A 20,955-nucleotide genomic window follows, 5' to 3' on the forward strand; every position below is an offset into this window, starting at 1 on the left:
TCCTTCCCAATTTTTATCCTATAATTTATCTTAATATAATGTAACTTTACCTTTCCTCCTTTACTTGCCCTTCAATAGTTCAACTCGTGCTAGATTTCCACCCTCCTAGCTGTACCATATTGCTCTGACTGAAATGTCACTTGTCTTGCTGCCTGGAAAAAGGCTCCCAGTCATTAATCCGGGAAGACTCTAACCAGTGGCCTAAGGGTTAGTGCTTGCTATTCACAATTACGATTCTCTTAACACAATCATTTCTCATGTCTAACACGCTTAGCAGGCTGCTCCTCTTTCAGGCTGTGGATGCTTGCTTGACTTACAAGCTGCGAAAAGCTATTCCCTGTGGCACGTCATTCTGCTTAAAAGTTCACATACATAACACGCAATTAGGATCCAACAAACTAATATTGATCGCTCGCTCCCAAACTGTTTCCTACACGAGTGAGAAGTGTCGGATGAAGTGTGGAGGGCAAGGGTCTGACAAGAATACCATTTTCCTCCTTCACCCACCCACCCAAATACATGGGCTGCAATAGATCACTGGAAAAGAAATTAAATTCGCTCAAATCTCCCCAATGCAGAGGTGCAAGAGCTGCAGATTCTGAGGGAACTCAGTGCCCTCACCACGGAGGGAGAAGCTTTGGATATTATAATGGAAATCTGGGGAAAGGAGGGACAGTTCTCACAGATTTCCTCCCTCGTCCTGTTCCACAATGTCTGAAATTGCCCAGACAACAAAGGTTATTTTCAGATATGGGGCTAAGTGAAGATATGTCCACATATATTTATGACATGTGCAGAGGAATGCTAGAACATTATTTGCTTTTCTGTTATAACTATATCCAAAAATATCTGTGTGTCTGCAATTTAATTGTAAACATGTATAATTAAAGCCACCATGTACATCACTTCTGCTCATAGGGTTGTCATATGTCTGGAATATCCCGGGCTTAGTGGAATACTGCAGTCGGAAGCAGTGTGTGGTCGGAAATCGGCAAAAATATCTGGGGAAATCTGGATGTATGGCAACCTGTGTCCTTTTTTTTTTTTTTTTTTTTGCTGATTTTTCTTAACAATATCTCCAAAATATTATTATTATTCAATTTTGCCCAAAGCGCAACAACTTTGGCAAAACAAAACAAAACTCAACAACTTTTGTGCCTGTATTTTCACGCTTTAAAATATGGCAACCCTGAGATACAACACAGTGAGTGACATCTTCCACTCACTAGTTCATCATTTAACCAATGTTTTAGTTTTGCTTGATGCTGATGCCAACAGCAGCCCTTTTACAAAACTGAAATATCCAGTTGGCTAAATTTTTATCATATAAATAAATAATGGTGCTAAGATTGTTACAATTTCAGAACACGGAAATCAAGCCAGTATAATATATATATGTTGGGGGTGTTGGTTTGGATTTGTTTTTAAAGGGAATCTATCCACCAGCAGAGAGACGGAAGTAACCACACTGACTACACTTGTTCTTTCATCCACTGGGAAGGACTGGTTTAATAATACAGGTGAGTTACTGTTTCTCTTTCAGATGTATCCTGCTGCAAACATTTCTTTTTGATCCTGATCTAGAAATCTTTCCATTGATCTCTTGGGTGGAGGTGTGGGATTGAAGGAAGGTGATTCATGCTTAAATTTCCCCTCCCCAAATCTCCATGATCATAACCATCGATCATGGCAGTAGGGATGTTCAAATGACCTTCTCTGCACATACAGCAAATGCGTATTGGAGGAACCAGTTGTGCCTGGTGTCTCTCCCTCCAGTGTCACAGCAACCCTTCCCTCACTGTCCATATACTCAGCACCATGTTTGAAGTGGGAGCCCACAAGAGTGCAGATATGTAAGTATCGGCTCTCCATTGAGAATAGTTTGCAAACAGGGCCGTGTATTGGGTGGAGAGCTGATGTGTGTACAGCTGGATATGTTTGGAGTCCCCATCAGATAACACCTGTGGACATTAGAAAATAATAATAATAATAATAATAATAATAATAATAATAATAATAATAATTTACCCCGCCCATCTGGTTGGGTTTGCCCAGCCACTCTGGGCGGCTGCCAACAAAATATTAAAATACAATAGTCCTTCAGATATTAAAAGCTTCCCAAACAGGGCTGCCTTCAGATGTCTTCTAAAAGACTGGTGGTTGCTTTTTCCTTTGACATCTGGTGGGAGGGCGTTCCACAGGGCAGGCACCACTACCAAGAAGGCTCTCTGCCTGGTTCCCTGTAACTTCACTTCTCGCAGTGAGGGAACTGCCAGAAGGCCCTTGGTGCTGGACCTCAGTGTCCGGGCTGAACAAAGGGGGTAGAGATGCTCCTTCAGGTATACTGGGTCTGAGGCCGTTTAGGGCTTTAAAGGTCAGAACCAACACTTTGAAATGTGCTCAGAAACATACTGGGAGCTAATGTAGGTCTTTCAGGACCAGAGTTATGTGGTCTCGGTGGCCACTCCCAGTCACCAGTCTAGCTGCTACATTCTGGATTAGTTGTAGTTTCTGGGTCACCTTCAAAGGTAGCCTCACGCAGAGCGCATTGCAGTAGTCCAAGCGGGAGATAACTAGAGCATGCACCACTCTGGTGAGACAGTCTACAGGCAGGTAGGGTCTCAGCCTGCGTACCAGATGGAGCTGGTAAACAGCTGCCCTGGTCACAGAATTGACCTCCACGGACTGCTGCGAGTCCAAAATGACTCCCAGGCTGCACACCAGGTCCTTTAGGGGCAAAGTCACCCCATTCAGGACCAGGGAGTCCTCCACACCTGCCCGCCTCCTGTTCCCACAAAATAGTACTTCTGTCTTGTCAGGATTCAGCCTCAATCTGTTAGCCGCCATCCTTCCTCCAACTTTGCATGATGCAAGTGGAGTGGAAGAAGCAAAGATCACCAGTGTCAAAGCAATGATTCTTCAACATCAACTTTGTTGGAGTGGTCATGTTGTGCAGGTGCCTGATTATCATCTTCCAAATTTCCGAACTTAAAAATGGAAAGCGTAACGATGGTGATCAACAAAAGAGGTTTAAAGACTCTCTCAAGGCAAATCGGGGGGAAATGTAGTATAAATACCGACAACTGGGAAACACTGGCCTGCGACTGCTCCAGTTGGAGAACAGCCTTTACCAAAGGTGTCATGGATTTTGAAGACGCTCAAACTCAGGATGAAAGGGAGAAAGGTGCTAAGAGGAAGGCACGCTTGGCAAACCCTCACCAGGATCAACTCCCACCTAAAACCTATGTCCCCACTGTGGAAGGACGTGTGGATCCAGAACTAGCCTCCACAGTCACTTATGGACTCACTGCTAAAACCGTGTTCATGGAAGACAATCTTACTCAGCTATGAGTGATTGCCAAAGAAGAAGAAAGAAGAAGAGGGAATGCATTAGATGTACACATGAAAGGGGTCACCTGAGCACCTCAGTACTAACCATTGATTTGGAAGTGTGTACCTGGTGCAGGGGCACTGGGTGCTCATTATGGGTCTCCCTACTGGTATCACTCCTTTGTGTGTGAGCAAGCACATACATAAAAATGAACTGCATGGCATCATGTGCATTTGGATGCATGAAGGTTCAGGCACAAGTGAGCACAAAATGTGCAGCTAGAGAATGCGCTAATGCATACATGTACAAAAGTTAAGGCAGGTATCTTAACTTACTATTTCCATGCTTTTTGTGTGTGTGCATTACTGAATTTAAGTGCCTGAAACAAAACAACTTACCCTTAATTATAACCCATTGAGGTGTGGTTGAGCTTTTAAGATTGTTTTATTTATGTTGATGCCAGTTTCAGCCCTTTTCAATGTGGAAATTATCTAGTTGGCTACAATTTTATCATCAAGATAAACAAAAGGCTAAGATGGTTAACATTTCAGAATAGGAATTTAAAGTTTCTGTAACATATCATGTGGGGATCACTGGGTTTTTGGTTTTTTAAGGTGATCTATCCACCAGAAGAGTGACTGAAGAAACCCCTCTGACTAGCCATGATAATTCATCCACAATAAAGGACCAGTTTAAAAGCACAGGTAAGTTACTGTTTCTTTTTTAAACCTACTTCATTTGGGCCCAGATCTAGTAGGTTTTCCAGTGCTGGTTCTGGTAACATGTATCTCTTAGGTGAGAGAATTATATGAAGGGGATTCATGTTTAAATCCTACCCTTCAACCCTCGATGATAATGATTGTGTCTGTCTATCTATCTATCTATCTATCTATCTATCTATCTATCTATCTCTATCATCTATCATCTATCATCTATCATCTATCATCTATCTATCATCATCTATCTATCTATCTATCATCTATCTATCATCTATCTATTACCTTTATCTTCCAAGGATCTCTAGGTGGTGCACATGGTTCTTCTCCTCCCCATTGCATCCTCACAAAAACCCTGTGAGGTATGTTAGGCTAGGAGACAGTGACTGGCCTGAGGTCACCCAGTGAGCTACATGGCTGAGTGGGGATTTGAACTCTGGTCTCCCGGGTCCCAGTCCAACACTCTAACCATTACACCATACTGGCTCTCCACCACAACACCATTAAATCTAACAGTAAGAGCATTCAAATGGCCTTTTCTATACATACATGCAATGGGTGGAGGGAGGACCAGGTTGAGACTGGTGTCTCCACCTCCAGTATCATGGGTTCCATATCCCTATCTTCTTTATCCAGGATGCAGGTGGTGTTGTGGTCTAAACCACTGAGCCTCTTGGGCTTGCTGATCAGAAGGTTCAAATCCCACCGATGGGGTGAGCTCCTGTTGCTCTGTCCCAGTTCCTGCCAACCTAGCAGCTTGAAAGCACGCCAGTGCAAGTAGAGAAATAGATACCAGTGTGGTGGGAAGGTAAACAGCATTTCCATGTGCTCTGGTTGTCGTCACGGTGTTCCATTGCACCAGAAGCAGTTTAGTCATGACCTGGACTTTCCACATGATCTGGAAAGTTGTCTGTGGACAAACGCTGGCTCCCTCAGCCTGAAAGAGAGATGAGAGCCGCAACCCCATAGTCGCCTTTGACTGGACTTAACCATCCAGGGGTCCTTTCCTTTTTTTATATACTTCCTTGACCACATGCTAAGCATAGAGTTTGAAATGGGAGCCCACATGAGCTCTCCATTCAGTTAGAAACTGTTCACAGGACAGCTGACTGGATGGCGAGCCCATGCTCATACAGTTGTACATATTTTGGCCGGCTTTCCTTCAAATGTCACACATGGACATCAGAGGGTGATGGTGCCAGCAGAGTGTGCACTATTGGGGGTGCAGCCACATATTAGATGTCTGCATGGAGTGGGCTGTTTGAACACCACCAGTACTAACCATTCATTTGGGACTGTGTATGTGGTACAGGAGCAGTGGGACTCCTTATGAGTTTTTTTTTTTTTACTGGGAGACCTAATATGTGTGTCACAGAGCACATGCAGAAAAATGAATAGCACAGAATCTCATGCAAAAATTGCTCTTTCTAGATATAAATCTGTGCATAAATTGCCCTTTCTTAATCAGGAAACGTGCTATTCTTGGTCAGTTCTTTTTAATGCATACTGATTATGTATGTGTGTGTACATTGTACAGCTTTTATGATATTTTTGAATTGTAATACAACAATGTACTCGGAACAAAAACAAATAAAACAGCCTAACAAAAGTCAGTAAATGCAATCAAATAAACCCTAAAAGTGGCACAGAGCAACTCTAAGCATATCCGCCAAGAGCAATTTCATAAGGCTGAAACATACATCCAGTGAACCGACAGACAATTTGAGACATGAGCGTGTGTTTGATTTTCTTATTTTGACTCAAATTAAAAATCCTCAGTGACCATTATGCCATGGTACGTGCTCCAGAGAAACATCTTACATTTGCCTCATTTCCTTTTGCTAGAAGTAACAGCCACTAGTTTGCATATGTCAGTGTCTCACAATGCCATTTATAACCACCTGAGCAGCTATACAAAACTAAATTAAGCTTCCTGTTCTTTGCTCTTCCCTTTGCACCATTCACTCCTCTGAGACCCATCTGAGAATGTCTGTGTGGGCAGAAAGGGCAACACCAAAAATACAGGTTAGAGCAGAGCAGAGATAAGCAAAAGCCTTTATATTCCCCTTGTCAGAGGACAACAGGCAAAGGAGCGCTTGGACAGCTCCTCCCAAATGCTTCTATTGACATAGATGTGACATACATGCAGTTGCCTTGAAAGACTGAAACTGCAGGATGTGGCTACTCACATCCTGAGTGGGAACTAGTTGCTCAGAGCTCAGAGCTACTTTTTATTGCTTGCTAGGCATGCTGCAAGATGCTGGTTTTGACTGTGAAACTGCAAACGATTGGGGATGGTTTGCCTGCTTAGAAACAGAACCTTTTGTCCTATCACAAAAGGTGATGGGACGAAAAGGACAAAGCTCAAAGGAAGAGCATCTGCTTTGCACCCATAAGGTTGCAGGTTCAATCCCTTACATCTCCAGATATGGCTGGGAGAGACCCCTGTCTGAAATCTTGGAGAGCCTGTACCAGTCAGGGTAAGGCTTCCTTGATCTTGACAGTACTTCAGACAACCATGCATCTCAAGCTTCTGTTTCACGGAGCTAACTGGCACTTCTACCTTTCCAAAGCTGCAAGGACTGAGATGTGTATTAATGTGTCAATCAGTCAAAAACAGATATGGCTGTCACAGCTTCCAGGGTCGCCTCCAGACTGTCACTGTTTTGTGGGAGGGATTCGTTTGCATACCAAAAATGCAGATTTGTGAAATTAAAAAGGATTAAAGTACCCTATCACAACAAATCTGCTTTAAAAAAGAAAAAGAAACCCAGACATTTTGCTGTAAGGGAAGTGACAGGGAAATGCACTAGAAATAGATAGTGGTTGGTTGACAGGAAGTCGTATGACCTCTGCACAAACACATCAGAAGGAATGCTCATTAAATAGTGGACATTGCATAACCGTCATGCATGCATTGTGCAATCAAATCAGGATGAATGTTCAATTAACAGCTCCGCTAGAGGAACCTCAAAATCATAGCCCCTCGGTTACCAGCTGCTGTGAACAAGCGCTGCTGCCTTACCTGCAAGCAGCAATTTCACACAATTTGTTTCTCATTGTGACTACCAGTTACAACTCACATGGTGACAAGAAAAATGTATTGTCTGAATCAGCCCTTGGTTTAGAAATGGGGGAGGAGAAAGCAGCTGTTTGAAGTTGTATTGTTTTTGCCTATGATAGCTGGGGTTCTTTTTTCAGGTACTGCAACTAGTCCAGGAAAGACTTCCTTCCCCTGGCCAGCAGTTGTAGCCATTCTGCTTCTCTTATGCACATGCTTATTCATTTTGGGAGTCAGAAAATGGTGTCAGTATCAAAGAGAAATGTAAGTAGTACATGCCCGCCTGGCATTTTGCATGCTAATACAAAATGTGCTGTTGTGAAATAAATCCCCAATGAAAGCACTCGGAAAGGGCCATAGCTCAGTGGCCGAACAACTGTTTTGCATGGAAAAGCTGCCAGGTTCAATCCCCAGCCTCTCCAGGAAGGGCTGAGAAAGACCCCTGTCTCAAAAACCTGGGGTAATGGTGGCAGTCACAGTGGACAATAAGCTAAATGGACTAGTGGTCTGACTCAATATAAAGCAGCTTCATGCAGGCCTGCGATTTGTAATCTGATTAGGATGATGTGTACAGTAATTTAGCATACTTGAAATTGCAGTTGCTGAGCCCCATTGACCACAGTGGGACTTGAGCATGTTCAGTGCATCTGCACTGATTTGCATAATGCAGGGTAGCCAAGATGGCACCCTTCTTCAACATTGCTGGACTACAACTCCCATCAACATTGGCCATTCAGGCTGAGGCTGATGGGAGTTGGAATCCAGCAACATTTCAAGGCATTACATTGACTTGCCCCAGCTGGGGGCCGCATCACAATAAAGAACTGGAATACAACAAGAGTGGTGCTGTGTAAAAACCTTGGCTAATTTAACAGATTTGCTTGATAATTGATAATAATTATTTATTATTTATTATTTATTATTTATTATTTATTATTTATTATTTATTATTTATTATTTATTATTTATTATTTATTATTTATTATTTATTATTTATTATTTATTATTTATTATTTATTATTTATTATTTATTATTTATTATTTATTATTTATTATTTATTATTTATTATTTATACCCCGCCCATCTGGCTGGGCTGCCCCAGCCACTCTGGGTGGCTTCCAACAAAATATTAAAATGCAGTAATGTGTCAAACATTAAAAGCTTCCCTAAACAGGGCTGCCTTCAGATGTCTTCTAAAACACTGGTAGTTGTTTTTCTCTTTGACGTCTGGTACGAGGGTGTTCCACAGTGCGGTGCCACTACCGAGAAGGCCCTCTGCCTGGTTCCCTGTAACTTGGCTTCTCGCAGTGAGGGAACCACCAGAAGGCCTTCGGCACTGGACCTCAGCGTCTGGGTAGAACAATGGGGGTGGAGACGCTCCTTCAGATATACTGGACCAAGGCTTGCACGCTCTCTGAAGGAGCACATTTGTTGGAGGTAGCCCTCAATGCACCTTTGCCATCAGAGACCTAAGTGACCTTTGTGGTTAGAATTATCAGCACTGTCTATACCCTTCTCTGAACTGGAGTAGTCTGGCTAATGTAGTCCATTCATTGGCAACCTCAAAACTAGATTGCTGTAATCTGCTCTGTGTGGGGCTGCCCTTGTATATTGCCCAGAAACTTTATGTATGAGGCCATTTTCTCCTCAGAACAATGCCTTCTTAATTTTGTTTACCTTCCCTACCATCTTACTGTGTGTCGCTGTTGTGTTTTGCTGCGTATTATTTTTAAATACACCGGGTGTTGTTTTTTCATTTTAGTCTGAACAGACCGCCGTCTTTCAAGCCACCTCCTCCTCCAGTTAAATACACCTCTATTCAAGAATTAGAGGGAATGTACTCATCATGCAATGAACAGGAAAATGGGCCTGAAGCCTTCCAGGATAATACGAGTCTTTATTGTATGAACCTCACAGGCATACAGTGGCAGTGAGCCACATGGAAATTTAGACTGCTTAAACCTGCATGGATGCGAAAGCTGCAATATAGCATAACTATGTGGTCAGAAAATAATGCAAATGTTGAGCAGCTTGTGGAGGAACCATGAAGTGGTTGTGTTGCAGGAAGTCAAGTATAAATCAGAGCTATGTGTACCATCCATATCATATCTATTCTACTTTGTCTGGATTCAGTGCGTAGTAAAGGCAGCGTCTCTGAAAAGCACTAACATCAGAATTTGAATGAAATCATTGCCTGGTGATTTCCAGATCTCCTTATCTCTAAGCTTGCCTTGTGATTTTGAGATGCCATTAAGAAAAGGGGGAGGGAAACAAATGAAGGTTGGGCAGATACATATTTATTCTTCCTTCTTGTTTGTCCCATGATTTGGAAAATGCCATAATTATCTCTGAGGCATTTGGGAATCAGATTTTTAATATAGTTTTCGTGCAATTTTAAATTACCCTTGTATTTTGATTTTCCAAACACTGTCTTGTGTATGTTTTTAAAGGCACTTTAGGATAATAAACGGCTAAAAAATAATGCTGTAGTAACCATGTAGGACCAGAAGGTGGCTCTGTAGGCTTAATTTTTGCATATAAAATGTTTCCCATAATATGGCCATAACCCAGAATATAAACAGCTGCTAAATCTGTTAATATGCAATATGTTTCAAAATAAGTGATTTGTGGATATAAACAGAGATAAGTAGGCTGAGTACTTGACATTTTTCCTTTTTTTTCTTTTTCTTTTTTTAATGTATGAATTTAAACCAAAGATGAATATCCATACCAGAATTTGCCTCTGATTTTCTGTCAACAGTAGCTAGTATTTTGTGAACTTCATATCTGAAAAGCTCTGATAGTAGGATGCAAATAAAATATTTGCCAAATGGTTTGCAAATCTCGTGATTGCTAAGTTTATTATCATAATTTAAAAATACAATTTAAAATAAAATTAAATGAGTACTAAATATTAATGGATTTATTCTTTTCCTCCTAACCACAGTTCATGTATGTTTGCTATAAGGTGGAAAGTGATACTGAGTTTGCGATCCTCATCTCACCTACCTGGGAGTAAGGCTCATTGAATTCAATAGGACTTACTTCTGACACGATTAGGCTTATGCTGTTAGGAAGTCTTGCAGATGGATAGATTACCTGATTTTATTTAGGAGGCTTGAGATAAAGTCACCCTGAAATGGTTTAGTGTTTTGTCTTTAAGGAAATGTGAAAGCAGCTGCCAGTTTAATTTTAATCATATTTTGAGTCTGGATAGTTCAGTCGGTAGAGCATGAAACACTTAATCCCTGGGCTCGAGCCGCACGTTGGGTGAAAGATTCTTGCATTGCAGGAGATTGGACAAGATGACCCTCGTGACTCCTTCCAACCCTACAATTCCATGATCCTATAAGTGTTTGCATAAAGGCATTCAATCAGATCGCTCACATTTTCAAATGACACAGAATACTGAGCCTTCTAGGGTTACTGGTGTTCCAATTCCAGATGGTCAGAGGGAGGCCGGCCCCACATATTCTGTGATATCCCATGATTAGTTACTGTTTCTTAGAAAGTTACTGGAGGTGGGGTCATAATTTGGCTAAAATTGGAGTAGGGAGCCAAGAAGATATTATTAAGGGCCATCACCTTTAATCTTTTAACCACTAGGGGACAGGGGTCAGCAAACATTTTCATCGAGGGGCCGGTCCACTGTCCCTCAGACCTTGTGGGGGGCCAGACTATATTTTGGAGAGAAAAAAATGAATGAATTCCTTTGCCTCACAAATAACCCAGAGATGCATTTTAAATAAAAGCACACATTCTACCCATGTAAAAACACCAGGCAGGCCCCACAAATAACCCAGAGATTAATTTTAAATCAAAGGACACATTCTACCCATGTAAAAACATGCAGATTCCCAGACCATCTGTGGACCAGATTTAGAAGGCGACTGGGCCGGATCCGGCCCCAGGCCTTAGTTTGCCTACCCATGCACTAGGAGAACTAAGCTGTCTTGTCACAGATGTAACTGTCCTGAATGACTGTGTTCTGTACTTGCAGGATCTCCTCGCCTCACATATGCCCACTTGACAACTTTATTTTGTGGAACTGGTACTGTTACAGATGCCACATAATACAGACTCTGCACTTGTAACATACCCTCCAACATTTCTTTGAGGAAAATAGGGACATCCCATTCCATAATGATAATTTTACTATTTATATCCCAGACATCTTGCCAAGTTGCCCCAGCCACTTTGGGCAGCTTCCAACATACATAAAAACATAATAACAGATTAAACATTTTTTTTAAAAAAATAAACCCCTCCCTATACAGGATGGCTGGGGGGGGGGGTCAGATAATGCCATACCCCCCAACATTTCTTCAATGAAAATAGGGACGCGGGTGGCAGTGTGGGTTAAACCACAGAGCCTAGGACTTGCCAATCAGAAGGTCAGCAGTTCAAATCCCTGCAACGGGGTGAGCTCCCGTTGCTCGGTCCTTGCTCCTGCCAACCTAGCAGTTCAAAAGCACGTCAAAGTGCAAGTAGATAAATAGGTACCGCTCTGGCGAGAAGGTAAATGATGTTTCTGTGCGCTGCTCTGGTTCACCAGAAGCGACTTAGTCATGCTGGCCACATGACCCAGAAGCTGTACGCCGACTCCCTCGGCCAATAAAGCGAGATGAGCGCCGCAACCCCAGAGTCAGCCACGACTGGACCTAATGGTCAGTGGTCCCTTTACCTTTACCTTAAGGAAAAGTGGGACATTCTGGGATCAAATCAGAAACCGTGATGGCTTCTCTAAATTAGGTATGTCCCTGGAAAATAGGGACACTTGGAGGGTCTGTTGTAAGAAATTGATCTTTGGAACTCCCAGCCTCCTGACATTAGGTGCCTTGGCTGTACTCTTTTCAGTACAGTGGTACCTCAGGTTACATCCGCTTCAGGTTACATCCGCTTTAGGTTACAGACTCTGCTAACCCAGAAATATTACCTCGGGTTAAGAACTTTGCTTCAGGATGAGAACAGAAATCGTGCTCCGGCAGCGGGAGGCCCCATTAGCTAAAGTGGTGCTTCAGGTTAAGAACAGTTTCAGGTTAAGAACAGACCTCCAGAACGAATTAAGTTCTTAACCCGAGGTACCACTGTACTTGCTTAAATATGTGTGTGTTTAGCCAAGCCTATCCAGACATGCAGAAGTTGCATGTGTTTTACTTCTAGTTAGCTATTGCTGGTTTTAATCTTTTGAATATTTTTAAATATCAATCTTAACTGTTTTTTAAAATCAAAATACTTCATATTTCTGTAAGCCACTTGGAGGCTTTCTTGCAATCAAGTGGTATCAAAATTTTAATAAATGACTGCAAAAAAATAACTGCACACTGCTCAAGAGAAGTTTGCATCGGTGGAATACTTTTCCAGAGTTCTCCTTTGCAGGCAGCTTGTAGCTCACGTCAGGTGTTTTGTTCAGTCATGAAGCTGTCTAATGAACCTCTGAATGGTATGCATAGGTACTTATGGAATGCTAGCATGGGGCACGTGGCAATCTTAGCAGTACATCAGTAAAGCAGTCTAGCAGAGTGGATCGTGATGTGATCTTCCCATGCCCAGCAAATGATGATCGTCACATCCTGTAAATGCAACAGAACGTTGGAACAGCATGTGATTTCCAAGGCTCAAGGCAAGCCGTTTCGCCTTCCGGATTCATTAATAAAGCACACTATGTTTTAAAAACAGACAGGTGACATAGATAATACGCCAGTTTTGAAGGTCTAGGGTGTGGGTAGTTGGCAGAGCTGTGTGAACTGGGTGGGTAAAGGAAGATTTCAAGAAGCAGCTGAGGGTTTAGATTTGACATTAATCATATTTGATGTTAATTGTGTGAATACAATTGATGTCCAAACAGCTGTTTCACTGGCATCAGTGGAGGCTTACCTTGAAATGAAAATGGCTTCAGAGAGCCCCCCCCCTTTTTTTAAACAGGACCTTGCCTGGGATAGAAGGGATTAAACTCTCCCTTCCCACCTCCAATCCCAAGGCTGCTCAGCTGCTTCCCACAAAGGCTGTTTGCATAACAAACCACACACACACACTTGCATTCCTGAATGCAATTAATGCCACATCTAGTTTGGTTAGCTGGGATGTGTGCCCCAAGTTAGCTAGGACAAGTGTTGAGAAACTGCTCTTTCAAAAGCATCCGGGACTGAGGTTTTAAAACTACCTTTTTCTCAATACCCTTGTCTCACTATACCTTTAATTTACAGGTCTTGTAACTCCACTATTTAAACAAGAGACGGCTAATGGGAAAGACTCATTTACGTCAAAAAGTTGTCTTTTGATTTTGCCTTGTTTGACTCAGTGCTACTTTGTGGTTTCGAAACCAAAGTAAGATTTCCTGACTGCTGCGATTGGGAAATACTAGACTGTTTTCCCCTACAAGTCTTCTTACTCTTTAGAAAATGTCTCAGTTAGTAAATGCTCAAATCTATATTTTAGATGACGGTGAGTTGGTGATGCTATCGGTCCAAATTTCCCTTCTCTCTTTCTGTCTTTTCTTAGTAGTGTGCTGTTTGTAAAGACAACCTACCATTTTCAAAAGCTACTCCAAGCCATGCATGGTGATTGTTCAGAAGAAGAGTTTATGTCCCCTCCAAAAATATTAAAGTCATTTGAATTTTACCATCACTTCCAAATGTGCCTGTGAGGTTAAAACAATAAAAAACAAAACAAATGAGATTTCTAGACTGGTTTGACTGGTTTGGAAATCTTTTTTTCCCCCACAGCCAAACATATGCAATCCATCCATAATAGAAACTCCCTGAAGAAGGAGCGTGAAATTAAAATATCACATTGATCTTCATCTGAGATATGATCCCTGGTGAATATGAGCTGATTACTCTTCCCCTTGCATGGCTCCCAAGAGCTTTATTTGCAGGAAGTCAAGAGGTTTGCTAATAAGCTCTACTAATCATGTAAAAATACATTCAAAGTAAGGTAGAAACACAGTGTTGCACTTTAGTTCTATAGGGGGTGATCCCAAAAGAACTGTTGCAATAGTTACATTGAACTCATACATTCTTCTCTGTTCTGTTTACTTTGTTTCCTTGTTTTGTTGTTTACTTTAAGTTAGAAGAGCACAATCACACTCCAATTCAGTGGTGAATTGTTATTTTAATTATCTTTGGATGACAGCCATACAAAATTGTAGAGCAGGTTCCTTGAAATCAAGACTTAAGTCTATTGATTTCAAGGGAGCCTACTTTGAGTATCACTTCAATGGATAACACCCAATATAATTAGAGGACCCAGAAAACACTGGTGGTGGCAGTTCAAGAACTGCCCTAGTCATTTTAGGTCACTGAAGTAGGAAACTTGTGTGTGAACCTAACCACTCCAGGTGGCAGTTGTGGGCTCATATGAGCAGTGCTATTTTTCTAGAAAAAGAGGTGTCAGAATTCTCCATGAACACCTTCCTTGTTCTTTTATAATAGTAATGGCGCCCACCTGAGAGGTGGAAAAAAAGCCCTGCGTATGAGGTAAACACCTCCATATAAACACACAAGCACACACATGCCACTGTGGTTTGCGGGCAGAAGGCTGTCACTGCAAAACTGAGAAAGTGGATGAGGGACCTCATGAAAGTAAGGCTTCCTCAGGCTCAATTACAGCATCAAACAATGGTTTGACATTCATTCATTCTTTGTATAACCTGCCATTTATCCTGAAGGAGCCTCATTGAATGCAGCCAGTGTGTTAGCTACACCTAGGGTGAAGTCATTACTAAGTTTCAGCTGAGTGAAGATTTCAATCCTTCATTCAATCCTAGTATGCTGATCATTGCAGTGCATTGTCTCTCCAGCATGCTTGAGAAGAGAGTTAGCAGGGACAGATTTGGTAAAAATTAAAATCAATCAGTGAATGAGATATGCTTAGGGATGGTTAGAACAGTGTGGAAGAGGAGGAAAGAGTGACTGTTTATATATGGTAAAGGGAATGTTTTACCTTCAAAGGGTTCCAGGTACCATCCCTGACATCTTGAGATAGGGCTGGGAGAGACCCTAGAAAACTCCTGCCTGTCAGTACAGACCATAATGACCTAAATGGATCAACAAACTGAGTCAGTAAACAGCAGGCTCCCATGTTCCTACAAAGTGCAACTTCTCTTCTTCCAGTTTGGCGGCACTGTGTGTGTAGGCGATAGAAGTACCTACCTGAAAAACAAAGGAACACTTGGGAGGTGGAAACAATTTGTTTCACTTTTATTATGGATGATACATCTCACCAGATGCTTTTGTTTCCTGGTCCACATTTCTTCTAAAGCAGCATTTCTGTTCCTGAAAAATTCCGATTTTCAGAGCTGCAGAGTTATGGATTTGCTCTGGGTTAATGGGGCCTTGCACTCGTTCCTGCTCCAGGCACCTGAGCTGTCCTCTGATTGACCTCAGTGGCTTTAAAAGCAAAGTGCAACATTGCCTGTAAATGGGATTGACATGAACTATGCCGGGTCCATAGATTCTAATGACAAAAGCAATGTGTGAGCATTCATTGTATTTTCTGCCATGGAGGATATAGAGTTCTCCCCCCCCCCCCGTGTGTTTGAAGCATAAAAAGTACATCTGTTACCTGCAAGGGGTATTATGATGCTGGGAGAACTTTTTTACTATTTGTAAAACCAAAGGTTCAACAGGGCAATACTCAACATGCCTAGTCAGTGCAGAGTTCAGTGGGGTGAGTGGGGTCAGGATTGCAGCCTAAAGCCCAAATCACACGCATGCAATGACCATCTGTCAAAGCTTGCAGAGACCATCAGAAGCTTAGGGATTTTGTGAAATATTCAGCGGTTTATAAATGCTTTTAAATAAATGACTATGTGCCAGGCAAAAGAGGCATTTAGCCCTCTCCCTGCTCATGCTTGCCCTCCAGGTGGTGTTTTTTTAATGTCCTAAGGCTGCAATACTAAGCACACTTACAAGATGGTCCCATTCCTGATCCCAGCAGCCTTGCTTGCCCTTTCCTGCCACCTACCAGCACAATTTGCCCTACAAACTAAAGTCCAGGTGACCTGCAGAGGAAGCAGGAGGACAGGGCTGAGCTGCTCCCATGCAACTGTCTGCTTTGCTTCCACCTTCTTCCTCTTCGGCCTCCAATGCTGATGAGTACCAAATGGCATTGTCAGTGTGAGGCTGTTGAGGAGCTGCCCTGCCCTGCCCTGACTGTTCCTCTGCTGCTTGTTTGTGCCACCTGCCACCTGGGCCATTTGGGTGCTCGCTTCTTTGCCTCCTCCTCTGTCATCACACTGCAGTTGACCTGGATGCCTATTGGCAATGTGACAACATTTTTTTCTTACACATTATATACCTAGATACACATTTATATTGTATACATATACAGTGGTACCGCGGGTTACATACGCTTCAAGTTACATACACTTCAGATTACAGACTCCGCTAACCCAAAAATAGTGCTCCAGGTTAAGAACTTTGCTTCAGGATAAGAACAGAAATCGTGCTCCGGCGGCCTGGCAGCAGCAGGAGGCCCCATTAGCTAAAGTGGTGCTTCAGGTTAAGAACAGTTTCAGGTTAAGTACAGACCTCTGGAACGAATTAGGTACTTAACCCGAGGTACCACTGTATAGTATGTTATTACACATTATATATAGTCAGACAACTCCCCCCCCCTACAATATATCTCCTGCATTTCTTCCAGTGTGACCAGCCCCAGACTTGCCTAATTTCAGCAAGGTATTGGCCTCATTCACCTTCAGACTATACACTCGTACTTCTTCCCTTGTGGTGTCAAGGGAAGTGAGACCCAAACTACAAGTTAAATGAAAATTTGTATAGTAAATCCCCATGACTGCTGTCCATAGATTTAGTTACACAGTAATATAGCAATACAACATTTTTTGTAGTTATAATTGCTACTTTCTTGACTTTGCCATACAGCAGGTTTCAGCTAAAGGATTTGGAAGATAATAGTTTGTCAACCTTTTTAATGACAATGTAATATAACCTATTGTATAAATGACATGTGCTATCCTACTTAATCCTTACCTCTGACTCTTTCTCGTTTTACATTTTACGACGGTATATAGAAACCGGCATATGCATAGAGGTTGAGGATGGATGCATTAAGAATGAAAGGCAATCACTTTATTTGACTGCTGTGTGGACAGCTGGTGCAGGAGGAAGTTGCATGGAATTGTGGGAAACATAAGCAGGCTGACTCAGGAGAACATAAAGAGCAGGCCACTAGAAGCCAGGGATTCTTTTTTGATGCCTGGGGGAAGAGGGTGAGATTTCATCCGGACAACAGCTGATATCCTACTGCATTCTTAACTTTGTCTCCACCACAGAGAGAGAGAGAGAGAGTGCACATTCCAGTTTTTGTATTCTCATAGAAAGTGGATCCAATTCCTTCCAAGATGCCTTATCTAATTGAGTGCATGTTTATTTGAAACAAACTCATTCCACATCAAAGCCCTTCCTCTCCTTTATACTTTGGCTATTGACTTGCATTCACAGCCTCGAGAAGAACAGATAAAACAAGCCTTACATGTCTCAGTGCTGCACAGCTGTGCAGCCAGTACTGACATGTCATATTTACCATTAAAAACACCATTATTGTACATATTAGAGTATTTCCGTCTCAGGAGACAATGGAGAAGTGTGTCTTTGGGGATGAAGTCAAACAATTGGAAGGTTGCAGCACTTGCTGTGGCTGTAGAGACCAGTGTAGGAGAGACATGTTTTGTTGCAGCCGAGGTAAGAAGAAGAAGAAGAGTTTGGATTTGATATCCCGCTTTATCACTACCCGAAGGAGTCTCAAAGCGGCTAACAATCTCCTTTCCCTTCCTCCCCCACAACAAACACTCTGTGAGGTGAGTGGGGCTGAGAGACTTCAGAGAAGTGTGACTAGCCCAAGGTCACCCAGCAGCTGCATGTGGAGGAGCAGGGAAGCGAACCCAGTTCATCAGATTACAAGTCTATCGCTCTTAACCACTACACCACACTGGCTGGATGAAGACATCCAGTTTTGCTGCTATTGGTGCACCATGGTGCTTCTTCTCTCTGTGCTCCTCCAAGCAGTCATTCCTCCTCTGGTCACTGCTACGGATACACAACATGTCTGTCTCCAGGCACTGTTGTCACCTGCAAGGGATTCCCTTAGGGTGGGGTTCATGTTGGCAGTCTTCATGTCACATTTGCAGACATCTTTGTAATGCAGAGTTAGTTTGCCAACAGGCCTGGTACCTGAAGGCAGCTCCTGTAGAGCACATCCTTGGAGATCCTGCCACCTTCCATTCTGGGGACATGACCAAGCCAGCATAGACATCACTGAGGCAGAAGTGTGAACATGCTGGGAAGGTGGGCTTGGGAGAGTATATCTTTGAGAATCTGTGATGCCATGCGAGGCCCAAAATCTTCCTGCTGCACTATATATGGAAGACACTGAGGCGTCACTACTGGCAAATGTAAGTTGCCCACAGCTCACTTCTAAAAAGCAGTGTGCTCGACATGCAAGTCTGGTAGACCTTCATCTTGGTATTGATTGTTAGCATCACATTCTCCCAGACCCTTTTGGAGAGGCAAGCCATTGCCATAGTTGTCTTATCCAGCTCAGCGTTGATGGAGAGGTTGCTGGTTATTGCTGGTTATGGCAGAGCCCAGGTAGACAAAATTGTCGACCACCTCAAGCATGTGGTTACCAACCCAGGTTATTGGTCTTTGTCAGGCTGATGGTGAGGCCAAACTCCATGGTTCTTGCTTGCCTGGGTGGAGGATTGCATGTAACAACAACAACTCTGATATTTGCATGCCTGGAATGCAGCCTACTGTATAAGGGTCACAGTCCTCCGTGCGCCAGTAGCGATTTAGTCATGTTGACCACATGACCCAGAAAGCTGTCTGTGGACAAATGCTGGCTCCCTTGGCCTGAAAAGCAAGATGAGTGCTGCACCTCATAGTCGCCTTTGACTGGGCTTAACCGTCCAGGGGTCCTTTACCCTTTACCTTTACTGTATAAAGGTATCATGCCCATTGCCCCATTGGCATGTGCCCACAAGAGAATGTGGCTCTCAGGTTTCCCAACCCTACCTTAAAATCACACCTCAAATTTCTTATCTGCAGGAAAGACTGGCCCCTGTAATGTTATACAACAGAAGGTGACCATATTTGGCACTTCCAGTTGACATACGGCTGCCGACGTGCAGGTCCTTTTGGACATGGAAGAAGGCAGAACGTGGGTGGGGAGGAACGGGGCAGGGCATACTCCGCCCAATGCATGAGGGGTCAAGGAATGGAACCCCCATGCAAAATAGTTACAGCCTGTATATCACTTACATCTTTTGTGTGTTTTAACACATGCTGTGAGAGTGGCAGGTATGTCCTCATGGGCATGTGTTTTGGGCATCAAATCTGTGATGTTGTGAAACAGTCTTAAGAGCATCAAATCTGTAATGTTGTGAAACAGTCTTAAGAGTTAATAAGAGTTCATCTCTCTCTCCCCCCTTCTGTATGCGCCTTTTTGCCATGATGAAGGGTAGGAAGCCACAAAAACTAGTACTGCATACAAGTGTGGCGAACAAAGAGCTCCACTGTAATTCAATTTTAAGTTGATCCCACAGTCTGGGATGAAATTCATCCTGTGAATTCATTCTCAACCTCACAGTGTGACAGATATCATTGCAGCAGGATCCAGCTCTGAAACCATCACTATCACTTGTCAGTATAGTGGACATGCATGCCTCAGTGAAAATAAAACCCTGAAATGTTTTGGCAAAGTACACGTGGCGTTTGGTCTGCAGAGACTGGGCTCTTTTCCAAAGTGTCGCGTCTAACACATATTTAAAATGAGCCTCTGGGATCAGGTTACTGAATTAGGAACATGAAGTATTTTCTGGAAGTGACAATGAAACCACGTAATACATTTGATGATAAAAAACTGTAATCTCTCAAAGGTTATGGACATAAGGTAAAGCCACTGGATAATTTTCCAGGCATCTCAGAATGCAATCCAGATTCTGTATAAAGGCTTTGCATTTTCCAATTGCTTCCATAAGGTTAATAAAGCAATGACTTCATTGCAACGGCCAAGAGGTTTGCTCCAGGTCACACCAAAAATTCATGTGCTCAGCTTCAACACTGACATTTTTTTCAAACCCAACACTCCTAAATTAAGGTGAATGAGCAACACATTAGTCATTCTGTGTCTCAGAGACATAGGTCTTTAGTTAAGATAGGGATCACCGGTGCCTATTATTTTCTAAGCTCAAGAGGTAACAGATGAAAGAGAGAGAAAATTCACTTCTGTGCAGTATTTTGGAAACCTGAGCTCTGTTTTGTCATTAATAGATTTGGATGGCAGGAATAAGAAGATGGGCTCTGTCCCATTGAAATGTAGTTCTTGTGACTGAATTCCATTGAACCTCAGAGAACAAATTGGTTGCAACAAACTGAAGCTGTATTTCTGGCTGGGATGCCAGGCTGGGCGAGGAAGTTGAATTGGATGGAGCTGTCCCACCCCCCACCCCCAGTGCTGCTGCCCTCTGCAAAGCAAGAATGCACATGTGGCAGTTGCCCTGTCCCTCCATAAAGTCACACAGGGTAGAGTATGGGAGTTAGGATTACTTACAGGCAATAAGCCCCACTGAACTAAACTGTAAAGGCATATCTATTTCCAACTAGACATAAATAGGATTGCACTGTCAATCAGAGTTAACTTCAGCTGAATGTTTGTTATGCAGGGTCTTGCGTATTTTGGCCCATTGGTAGCAAAGTGCATTTATTTATCTTTGAAAGTAAGATGGAAGGGCGGAATTACAAGAAAGAGGTCAAACCTTACGCTATGACATTTGTGAGATGTTATATTGGCTGTTATTGTGATGAAGACCGTGTACATAACC

At 42.7% G+C, this 20,955-nt stretch overlaps 1 protein-coding gene across 1 annotated transcript in view; it reads left to right on the plus strand.

Annotated features, from left to right (window-relative positions):
- The window catches only part of CD96 (CD96 molecule), a 28,344-nt gene extending 18,399 nt beyond the window's left edge, over nt 1-9,945 (plus strand). Inside the window, exons 10-13 of the mRNA XM_081859545.1 lie at nt 1,431-1,520; nt 3,946-4,035; nt 7,249-7,372; nt 8,872-9,945. Of these exons, the coding sequence (XP_081715671.1) occupies nt 1,431-1,520; nt 3,946-4,035; nt 7,249-7,372; nt 8,872-9,043 (476 nt within the window). The 3' untranslated portion in view covers nt 9,044-9,945. The remainder of the gene's footprint in view (nt 1-1,430; nt 1,521-3,945; nt 4,036-7,248; nt 7,373-8,871) is intronic.
- Nucleotides 9,946-20,955: the final 11,010 nt, after the last annotated feature.

The sequence above is a fragment of the Podarcis erhardii genome (genome assembly GCF_964252035.2).
Source record: "Podarcis erhardii genome assembly, chromosome: 4".
Taxonomy (NCBI): Eukaryota; Metazoa; Chordata; class Lepidosauria; order Squamata; family Lacertidae; genus Podarcis; species Podarcis erhardii.